Below are 12582 nucleotides of genomic sequence, written 5' to 3' on the forward strand. Positions count from 1 at the left end.
GCGCTTTTGACCACTCGGCCACTCGGGGCCCCTACTGTAAATTGTGATCCCCACCTACCATGGTGAAGTCACAATAGTTCACCACAATGTATACTGGTTATTACCTTTATGACAGAGCTGTAACAGTATTGGGCAGACATGGAAAGTTCATTGCACTATCTCAAATGACAGAGGCAGAGTGCAGATTTGGGGTTTAAAAAATTAACAGTGACCTTGACCTTGAACATAAAACCATGGCCGTGACACAAAAGATGCCATTAAAACTTTGAAGAATAAGGGTACCATGGTTCATCGCCGTGTTTTAAATAGCTTTAATAATTCAAAGCAGATAGGAAAGAAATATTACAATACTGACCTTATAACCTTGATTATGAGGATCAGACCTCAAATGTGCAATGAAACTCAACATCTGATGATAATATAGATGTATACCAAGCTTATTCATTTATCTGAAACAGTTGTTAAAATAGAAAGCAGAAGCCAAAAGTGACTGAAACTTAAAATATTGACCCATGACCCAGAACTTGAATATAGGACCTGAAATGTGGTATGTGACACACCTATAATAAAGAAATAGAGCTATAACATGCTTGATCCATTCATTTCAAATGGTTCTAAAATTATTGATTGGAAAGAAAATTGTAGTGGAAAAGTTCATCATAAACAATAACCTTGATCTTGAAGATAGCATTTCTTATGTGGTACATAACAACTTATAGTGATGATGCATAAATATGTCAAATTTCATTCTTTACTCTCAGTTTTAAATGAAACAAAATAGAAGGTGTCATGGAAAGCCTTACAATTTTTTTAGCCATGACCTTGACCTTGAAGATAGTCACCTCAATGTAGTACATGACACACCTTAGTGATAACAGATGGTTTCATCCCTTAATCTCAAACAGCTGAAAGGTATGGATAGGAAAGGTAAGTGATAGAAAATATAAAATTCTGAGTCTAGACCTTAAAGATAGGACTCATATTTGGTACATGACATATATTACAGTGAAAATGAATATATATACACACATACACACACAAACACACACACCAAGTTTCATTCCTTAATCTACCACTCTGGTGGCCTCAGATTCAGATGTGAGAGGTTGTGGGTTTGAACCCTGGCCAAGTCATACCAAAGACTGGGTTGACATAATGCTGCATGTGTGTGGCTTGATGCCCCAGTGCTAGACATCAGTGATAAACTGTCACACTGCAGACACTGTAGTGATATGACTGAAAAATTGTTAAAGCTACGTCAAAACTCCAAATCACACACACACACACACATTATAGTGAAAATGAATATGTATATATATACACAAACACACACACATATCAGTTTCATTCCTTAATCTACCACTTTGGTGGCCTCAGATTCGTATGTTTGAGGTTGTAGTTTCGAACCTTAGCCAAGTCATACCAAACACTTATAAAAATGGTACTAGCAGCTGCCTCGCAAGGTACTCAGCATTAAGAGGTTAGTGTTAGGACTAGTTGGCCTGGTTTCAGGATAATGTGACTGGGTGGGACATGATACTGCATGTGTGGCTTGATGCCCCAGTGCTAGACATCACTATAAACTGTCACACTGCAGACATTGTAGTGATATAACTGAAAAATCGTTAAAGCTATGTCAAAACTCCAAATCACACACACACACACACATACATTCCTTAATCTCAGAAAAAGTTAAAGCTATTGACTAGAAGGGCAAGTGTGATGGAAAATAAAATACTGAGCCAATGGCTTTGGACTGACCATGGAAATAGGAACCCCAATGTGTTATACAACACAAATTCTGGTGATGATATGTGAGTGTGTGCATGTTGTTGGATTTTTAATATAGTTTTAACAATCTGAGTAATACCCCTATTACCTCTGCAGTGTGGTGGTGTACAGTAATGTATAACACTGATGTATCATGCACAAACGTGTAGCATGATGTCCCAACCAGTCACATTATCCTGACACCAGGCTGACCAGTCCTAACATTAACATCTTAATGATGAGTGCCAAGCAAGCCAGCTCATGCTAGTACCATTTTTATAAATCTCTGGTTATGACTCAGCTGGGGTTTAAATACGTGACCTCCTGCATCCAAGGCAGACCCTCTAACCCCTTAGGCCACAGGAGTGGTCATCTAGTGATGATATATACCAACTGACATCCCTTAATCTCAAATGTCTTTGGAAATATCAAGTTGAATTGGGACAGTATGGTGGATGAATAGATGGATAAATTAACACATGTACCGATATTATATCCCCCTCTCATTTTTTTCAAAAAGGTAGGATGCATTTGTTGTCAGAAAACAAACGGGGAAAAAGAAAATTGGATCAGCAAAAAAAAAAAGCACCTGCAATAATGAACGTCCCATTATGTAAAAATGACAAATGTTGTAATCTTTACATGCTGGTTAATGAATAAACAACACAAATTCCATGTCTAGTTATTTATATTAGTAAATGTATGTTTGTCATAAAATGCAGTCATACATTACAGCCACAGTGTGTGTGCCTAAATGCCATGAATGTAATCCAAACCATGAAAATTAATTTTAAAATCACCCAAGGTACTAAGTAGGTCAAATATGGTAAATCAATAAACACAAATGCTTGATGAACAAAATTAATTTTAAAATCGTCCTAGGTACTACGTAAGTCAAATATAGTAAATCAGTAAACACAACTGTTTGATGAACAAAATTAGTTTCAAGATAAGAGGGCTCGATATAAGTGAATAAATAGTTGATATGAATGGCGTAATTATCACCTACCTGTCCAGAGGTACATCAATAATCAATACTATCCCGTCTTCATCATAGTTTAGCATCCTATAACTTTTTGCCATATTATTTAGGTTATGAAGAAATTATAACAGTACAAAGTAGGCCAGCTCACGGTGATGTTAAATGCAACAAATGTAAGAATGGTTCTTTTGCCCACATTTACCCATAAAAAAGCTCTCAAACATTTATAAATATATGATCCTCAAATGTACAAAATGCAATGATAGTTTGGTTCTTCTGGTAATAATATATTTGTTCCTTTTTAATTTTAAACATTTGGTATTAAATGAATGCACTGAAAATATAAGATTAATAAATTTATAAACTCCTAAGGATACTGTTAATGCTATACATACGGTAGCATCATAAAGCCGACATTACAAAAGAAAGAAAGAAATGCATAATATCCAAAACACCCATTTATGAATGCAACAACAAGACCTAATTTTAGTCGGTTAGCACTTATAACAATGGGATTTGTTTTTGTAACACTCAAGGGGAAGGAGTTATTCATTAAGTATTAGAAAGATGTGATAATCAGTGCATCACAAACATGAAGCTATTATTACAGAAATAAACTGGGCCCATTAAATGTAACTCTCAGAATACAGAAAAGTTTGCATGAATGTTAATAATCAGAATGGATGTAAATTATTTACTCCATTTTTTGTTAAGAACACAGATTTACAGTTTGGACAAAGTAACCTATTTTTGAAACAAAGACGAATACTGACACACAGACATACACATGCCACATCAAGCTTAACAATAGCACAGGCAGGATAATACCAGATGTTCTAACTCTCACCTAGGCATGACAAATCTGGATGGTTATCATGTTCTACTACAAAGCACAATAAGTTATACCGCCAAATCAAGTGGAAGAAATTGTCTTGCCCAAAGACACATCACTATAGCCAACCCAGGCTGATGTTATTATGCTAATAAAACTTTTTTAATAAAAAATCTTCTTTCAGTCACGCTGACTTTGACTTCTGAGATACTGACCCCCAAATCAATAGGTTTGTTCTGTCTTAACCAAGCTTTAAGTAATCCACAAACTTTGGTGAAGGTACATGGTTGAGAACTTAAATTTTTGTGCTGAAACCAATTTTTATTTTTTCAGCCAAACTTAACTTGACCTTTGGACTCCAAAATCAATTGACTTCTTGCTCACTCCAGGTGCATGCCATCATCAAAGCTTAGCCAAGGTCTGCGATGCAGAATTAATGTTACTCTGCAGGAATCATTTTTCTCTTTAGGTCACAATGACACTGACCTCTGAACTTTCAACTCCAAAATCAATATGCTTCTTCACTACCATAAGTGCAAGTCATCCACAAAGTTTGGTTAAGTTCTGATGTGTAGAAGTAATGCAGAATAATTTTTTCCTTGAGCTACAGAGAAATTCACCATTGATAGTTTGATCCCAAAATTGGTGGGCAGTTTTGTACCCCAAGTGTAAGCCATCTACACAGTTTGCTCCATGTCTCTGATGCAGAATTAATATTACCGTATGGAAATCATTTTTCTGCTTCAAACTACAATGACCTTGATCTGAAATAGATAGGCTGCTTTCTCACACCAAATTCAAGTCATCCATAAAGATAGTGCAATAGATGTATTCAAAAAACACTGTAAAGAATGATGAATAATGCCATCAGAAATAAGCTCAGACTGTGAATTATACAATGACAGCTTTCCACAATTAATAGGGTAAATATTTCACTTTATATTACAAAATTATTATCAGATGCTAATTTCCATCTACTCTACCTCAAACCGCATTTTTCAATGCTTAAAACTGGCATATGTAATACCAATCAATAAGAAAAATGGGGGTTAATGTTCATTTAATCATTATTTACCAATCTGGTGGCCTAAGTGGATGTAGCATCTTTCTTGGATGCAAGAGGTTGTGGGTTCGAACCTCGGCTGAATCATACCAAAGACTTATAAAAATGGTAATAGCAGTTGCCTCACTTGGCTCTCAGTATCAAGAGGTTAGTGTTTGGACTGGTTGGCCTGGTGTCAGAATAATGTGACTGGGTGGGACATGATGCAACATATTTGCGGCATGATGCCCCAGTGCTGGACATCACTTTAAACTGCCACACTGCAGACATTGTAGTGATATGATTGGAAAATTGTTAAAGCTATGTTAAAAATCTAAGTCTCATCTCCCATTCACCCAGCAGTGATAGCCTCATTCTGATTTTTAGCAATCAATATCAGGAACGGCAACTAATCAGAATCACATATTGTGTAAAGGGTTTATTGGTGTCATATGTGTGTCCAAATCAAACATCACACTCATAGAACTGTCATCATTAGGCTAACTCAAAGATAAATTGATCTGAGATTAACAGACACCATTGCACAGGTTAATTAACTGACTGACAGTTACAAGTTAGGGTGTTTTGACTAAAATCCATTGTGTAAGAGGCATCAGGCTAATTTACATTAGCCAGTTACATGAGGTGAAGATATTACTCCCTGTATCCTTGAATGATAATGATTAAGCCAGGGGTCTCAAACATGTGGCCTGCAGGCTGCATGGATCCGGCCAATCCATATCCTGTGGCCCAAAAAATGATTGGCATCACAAAGTGTCATGAGAGATAACAAAGTTGGTACAGCCCTTGGGCCATCGAAAAAGCCCTCATGCAGCCCTCAGGTGGTTTGAGTTTGAGACCCCTGCTCTATAGGCTTATGAGAGTAGATAACAATAAATATTGTCAGGTATATGATGTCAGAATTTGACACTTGCACTGACCATGCTTGGGATCTCAAAAGACTTTTTGAGTAACAAACCCCCCAGCACTGAGAGGTTGAAAGGTATGCCAATCTACAGATAAAGTTTAAGACATGGAAGGATTGGGTCCAAATAATTACATACAATTGAAATTTGTAAACAATGCCAACAGGACAAAAATATAATCTCTTTGACATCCAGGCCACAACATTGCATTGTTTTGGTAAATAGCTTTAAGACAATACAGGCAGAATATAATAGTAAGACAGTCAATTATATCATCCTATGTTTAACATTATTACCATACTCCGACCTATCAGTGTGTTTGCCTAGAGTCTATACTATAGCCATTACAACCATCCCCACTACACCATGTGCTTGTCTGAATATGTTGTGTGGTAGTGTGTCACAATATAAAAGACATTTGGAATAAAATACTGTAGCCTAGGCCCACATGAAACAAAACAGATACAAGCAACAACAACTAGTTTTAATTTTCATCCCTTAGATCAGAAAAGAAAGTTTTTATTTGGACTTTGGAAATGCCCATTATTTGGGAGGTGTGTGTTTTTGAGGTGGAATGTCTACTTATTGTGAATTCATTATGTTAAGAGAAGCAGAGTGGCATAAAATGGTATTGGGTGAAATTCTGTTGCACAGTTTGCTGAAAGAAGAATAATTTTTACAAATAAATAGTTTGAGAAAAAACTAGTAAGCATGGAATGATAACACTCAATCTGGAGTAACAGCAGTTCAGGATAAAGAATGACATATTCTCTGGTACATTTATAAATATTTTCTTTTTCATTATAACTTGTTAATACATCTTTTGATTGCAATTTGTATTAAATTTCACAAACATCTGGCTGCCTCAATTAATTTTAGGGAAAAAAAGGTCTGGCAAGAACATTAGAATTTTATCATATCTGATATATTTCAGGGATCATAAATTCACTGGATCAAAGGTTTTGACAAGCAATTACTATAGGCAATCAGACAATGATTACAAAATATCTAAAAATGCCATTATATCAAATTGTCCTTGATTGTTTGTCCACTAAAATGTCAAATAGACATCTTAATGAAGTAACATTCTATGGTGATTAGGTTTTATGCATTGTTTCTTTGCTTAATGATGAACAGCTTTATAGGGGCCCCGAGTGGCCAAGTGGTCTAAAGCGCTCTCCATTACGGATCACTGCCATCTCACCTCTGTCTGCGTGGGTTCGAGTCTTGGATTCGGCTAATGTGGGTATGTGAGAAAGCTTGCCAGTAGCTTCTCGTGGGTCGGTGGTTCTTTCCGGGGTTTTCCTGGGTTCTTCCTCCACCATTAATACTGGCCTCCATGTATAGCCTATCGTGTGCTGAAAAATGGCATTAAACCCTACAACAACAACAACAACAGCTTTATAAACTGCCTCCAAGTGACAGTTTTCCACCAGTATTAAGCATGACTTTACTAATTATACATGATCCAGACAGTGGTGACAACAATGGAGTTGCTCTCTTTGTCAAATTTTTTTTTATACCATGACTACTGAAAACCATGTTTTTCTAAACACAAGCATATCAGGTTTGAGATTGATTTAACTGAAAAATAACAAGAAATGTTGGCAATCATATTGATATGTATGGACTCAAAAGTCCATTTCTAGACTGGCAGCTAATTATTTGCCATTTTCAGTGCAACAACACAGACTGGTTACCAATTAAATGGTTTGATCATTGCATTAGAAAAGCTGCCAAAGAGATTTATCGAAACAGACCATGGATCTGAGCAGTTTACTTACTGAGTATATCATTATGTGTGTTTAGACTGAGTATACCATTATGTGTGTTTACCCTGAGTATACCACTATTTGTGTTAATAGACTGAGTATACCATTATGTGTGTTTAGACTGAGTATACCACTATGTGTGTTTAGACTGAGTATACCACTATGTGTTAAGAGACTGAGTATACCACTATGTGTGTTTAGAATGAGTATACCACTATGTGTGTTAATAGACTGAGTATACCACTATGTATGTTTAGACTGAGTATACCACTGTGTTAATAGACTGAGTATACCATTATGCGTGTTTAGATCGAGTATACCACTATGTGTGTTAATCGACTGAGTATACCACTATGTGTGTTTAGACTGAGTATACCACTATGTGTGTTAATAGACTGAGTATACCACTATGTGTGTTTAGACTGAGTATTCCACTATCTGTCTTAATAGACCGAGTATACCACTATGTGTGTTTAGACTGAGTATACCACTATGTGTGTTCACATACTATTAAAATCCCCATATAGTTTATCAATAGATGAATTGCAAATGAAGATAAGTTATTATTTAAACTGTATATTTCTGATCTTGTACTCACCTGGACCAAATACAGTATTGATTATTTGTCTCATTATATGGATAAATAATTGATTTTGATCATATTTCTGCAAGTACTGGAAAAGGAATCCTAAAGAAGCATTAAATGCAATGCTATCTTACAATGCACTTTGATGATCAACATGACACCATGAACTTGATTTCAGATAATCATATACAAGTGAATTTTCCATGCAGTGCTTCAATGATTTTTCACTGCCATGTTGGTATGAAGGAAAAGGATAGTCACTTGCCACCTCTGTTTGGCTTCAGAAGAATAAAACAAAACTTCTCAGCTACATGAGAGATTCAATCAGTTTTCTCAAAAGGACCATAAAATTAAATGCACTTCATATTTATCATATGCATTAGGCAATTTGTCAAAGTTGAGACATCATCTGTGAAGGAAACAGTGTAACAAGTTTACATGTCAGTACAGATCACAACTGAATGGAATCCCCTCATAGGTCTCCTTTTGTCAAAATGAAGTAAAGTGTAGCCATCCTAAAACATCTTAATATCTAACTCTTTTCATTGATAATCAGTTTCAACATGTGAATTGGCTGGTTAATCAATAACCTGATTAAAATTGCTAACACTGTCTTTGATATACAGTTATGTGGGAACTGACTATGGTATTTTTCCAGTTTTTATGTCACTTGAACTCGACTAAGATCTCATGCTAGACATACACATCTATAATTCATTAAACCTTTCATACCCTAAGGGATCCCACAAGATTATGCATAGATCATGTGACTGATCAGTATGCAAGTCCAAAGTGATGGTCAACTCTTGTCTTTAGCTACTAATCAAGTTTAATAGCCTTTTTTAAGAAATGAAAAGAGCAGAGTCTGGGCTCCAACAATCAAACCTACTTTTATGACAAAAACGTTCCATGCTCAATGAAGAAGCAGACCAAATGGGGACAGGGTTCAGTAAGCAGTGGATACTGCCTCCAATGTTGCCTTTTACTGTACATATTTTTATGGATAATTCTGACATCCTTACCTCACAGATGAATATGGATTTTCTTTCTAGTATTACTAGCACTCCTAACATTTTCACTGCTGGCAAAACAGCACTATTTTTCCACAATTGGAAAAAAAAGTTGTTTCTAGTACTTGGATTTTAAAGAGTTTACATGGATATTAAAAGTGAATTTGACACATTTCCCATGAAAATGTTTCACCCCAATAGAACTTCTTTGACAAGGAAACTAGTGTAATTCTCAGAGTTCTACAGAAATCAGAGGAGGAGGAGGTTAGGCAGTGATGGTTGCACCACTCTAGAGTACCCAACCATGATTCCCTCAAGTAATGTTTCTTGTGTCTGTTCATGATATGCATTTACCTACCGGTAATTCAGCTGAATTTGTCCACATAAAAAATTCTCATGCTTTTTAAAAAATGTAACTTGCTTTTCTTGCTCTATTATACTTCTATCAAAAGATTCACTATAAACATCTTTTGAGGTCCCTTAGGGTACAGAACATTCAATGAAATTGGAAAATAAAATGATACTTACCAAGTTGAAGTCTGAAAATAATTTCATGAACCTGTGGTACCCTTAGAGATCACATGTCCACCCTCACTCTCTCTCTCTCTCACTACATCTTATATCTAGTAACCACTCTAAAATCTGACCAGTCACATGACCTGCCATAAGCATCATATTGTCTGATCCCTAAAAGTACTACAGGTATAACAGTGGTGCTATACTTAATTGGGTTGAATTAAACAACTCAATTATTCAAAATTTCACATTGTATTTCTTGGAAGTTATGTGTCAAATTATATTTTCTCATCATTCGTTTAACAGTCCATATTTGATTAATTCTGCATGATGACAAACACACTTATTTTAAACTAATGCCAGCAAAAACTTGCTTGTCTTGCAAAGCAAAAGAATCAGTGTTTTAGAATTAGTCACTATTATTGCAATTGCATTTAGTCTGAGTTTTCCTCACACTTGAGACTAATTCAAGACTGTTTTCTTGGACATTTTTTAAAAAGTCTTTAATCTCACCATTTTTTTAAAAAATGATTAAACTTCATCTGTCTGATGTCTTAGTTGTAACAACTGTAATGAAGGATGTGTCTGTCTTGAAATAAATTTGTAAGTCAGTTTCAAATCCTCAGCACCCTCAGTTTTATTGAGAAGAATCCCTTTAAACATTTCTTTCACAGTAAAAGTGGGTGCAACATGCCTTAAGCAGTAATTAGCTTTGAGTAGGAGTACAGCAATAGAAATGACAATTGCCATCTTTCAAGCAACTTGTCTCTGTAGCTCTGATGTTTATATTTTCTTATTCTTTAGTATCTTGGCTGATGAAAGTGCTGTCAACAAAACAAGGGGGCCCCGAGTGGTCGAGTGGTCTAAAGCGCTCTTCGTTACGGATCACTGCCATCTCACCTCTGTCTGCGGCGGTTCGAGTCTAAGATTCAGCCAAAGTGGGTATGTGAGAAAGCTTGCCAGTAGCTTCTCGTGGGTCGGTGGTTCTTTCCGGGGTTTTCCGGGTTCTTCCTCCACCATTAATACTGGCCGCCATGTATAGCCTATCGTGTGCTGAAAAATGGCGTTAAACCCCACAACAACAACAACAACAATCAACAAAACAAATGATCAGAGCAACACCTATGTAAAGTTGCAGAAACCTGTCAACAGAAATTATAAATTATCAACACATGTTACATACATTTGTCCATTAAAGAAATAAAAACAATTCCTGCACTTTGTTGCTTATAACATGACAGAATATGAGAACCAAGCATTTCTTTTCTTTACTTCCATGGCTTAAAAAATTAATGAGTGACAAAGAAATCTGTGATGGATGGGACAGGACATAAGGGGATGAATGCAGCTGGTTGATACAACATGCCTCCTCCATAGATATGGGGACAAACAAGACATATCCTGTATTACTAAATCTTCACTTACATAGCACCTCTTTTTACTGCAGATCCTGCAGGTCCTGATTCATATCCTTGTGTTTTCCTGAAAAGTAACAAATATTAGTAAAAAAATTAGTCTTCTATAAATTTAACTTAGTATAGCGTCAAAACTTGTTTTTGTGCATGTTACAATTGTAGTACAGTAGTACCTTGGTATAAAGTCCCTAAGCATTGTGTGGTCCCCTCATGTCATGTGAATAATGTTTGGGCACAAATTCACAACTTAATTAAGCACTATCATTTAGACTGGACCCTCATTTTATTTCACTTAGATAAAAGCCAATACAGCAACTCCACCAGATACATAATCTACAACATATGTAAACTTGCAGATATGTAAATGAACCTCCTGGTCTAGGCTTCTTGTTTTTGTGATATTTGAATTGAGTGTACCTGCAGTATACAGCTCTACTTCTCCTCTCCTGTACTTGTGTAAATCATTTCTGTTACATTTTTCATAATTTTAAGAATTTTTATTGTGTTTTGTTGAAGTTATCCTTCATCATGACATCCAAGAGTAAGAACAATGGTAAAACCCAACTTAGGTAAAAACTGACTTACACTGAGGTCCCAGGAATGCAAGTCTTACACGTCTCTGGAAGTTGCAGTAATCATGCAGTCATACTTCTAGAAACAACTATTTGTCATGTTTTGTGGAGAAGCCTTGTTATCTTTAATAATAACCCAGTACATGATGCCCTCATTTATATTGCATGGTTGCTATAAACATTCTTATAAAAAGCATAATAAATGTATTAAAAATTGTCTTATCCATAATTTTACCAAATGGTACTTGAGCAAGTGTATGACAATAGATATGGGAATTGCAATCTTTCTAGCAACTGGTCTTTGTGGATCAGAAGCTTAAACTTTATTATTCTTTAGTATACTGGCTGATTTAAGTGCTGCTGAATAGAAATTGATCAGACCAACACTCGTATCAAGGGTGGAAACTCTGTCAATACAATTTATAAATTATCAACACAAGTTACATGCCTTAGTCCTTTAACTCATTCAGCCCCAATCCCGCCTGTAGTCATGATGAGGCTGTACCCTACTCTCGAGCTCTGCAGCATCACGGTCATTTAAGATCCACCAAAGTGGGTGGTATTTACAAAAAAGCAGACAGATATAGCGCTACAATGATACCAAATAATCTGGACGTTCTAGTTGCACTACAAAATACAGAGGGAAAAACCTAGTTGTTTGGACCTGGGTTTTTTTCAACCCAAAATTCGCTTCGTGGTCAGAATTCAATTTTGTGTCTAGATTTCAGACCTTTTGGCCTCAGATCTAAGGCAGACTGGTCTGAACTGCATACAGACAGGTGAACCTTTGCAAAAATTAGGATAAAGTGGGCATCTGGAACAAAGAGTGGTCTCCATACGCAAATGATGGGTCCATTAAGCAAAAAATAAAAAAACTTTTACCCTTCTGATCATGCACAGGCAAAATAACCAATGGAAAACTATGTTTCTAATACAACTAGGCATTAGTCTCATGGAAAGTCAATGTATTACGATGTATTCAGAATTAGCCTCTAACATGTCTTTCCTACTTGCATTACAGGCGAAAAATGACAAAAACCTCCAGGGCCGAATGAGTTAATGGAAATAAAAACATTTGATGCACTTCGCTGTTTTTAACATTGCAGAAAGTTAAGAACCAAGCATCTTTAAAATTTTAAAGAGTGAAAAAGAAATTTGT

At 35.9% G+C, this 12582-nt stretch overlaps 1 protein-coding gene across 1 annotated transcript in view; it reads right to left on the reverse strand.

Annotated features, from left to right (window-relative positions):
- LOC149790401 (uncharacterized) overlaps positions 1-12582 on the reverse strand; it is a 263333-nt gene that overhangs the window by 62186 nt on the left and 188565 nt on the right. Inside the window, exon 33 of the mRNA XM_089972455.1 lies at positions 10862-10918. Coding sequence (XP_089828581.1) covers positions 10862-10918 — 57 coding nt within the window. The remainder of the gene's footprint in view (positions 1-10861; positions 10919-12582) is intronic.

Source organism: Sinohyriopsis cumingii, chromosome 10, assembly GCF_028554795.1.
Source record: "Sinohyriopsis cumingii isolate HCF-2022 chromosome 10, ASM2855479v2, whole genome shotgun sequence".
Lineage (NCBI taxonomy): Eukaryota > Metazoa > Mollusca > Bivalvia > Unionida > Unionidae > Sinohyriopsis > Sinohyriopsis cumingii.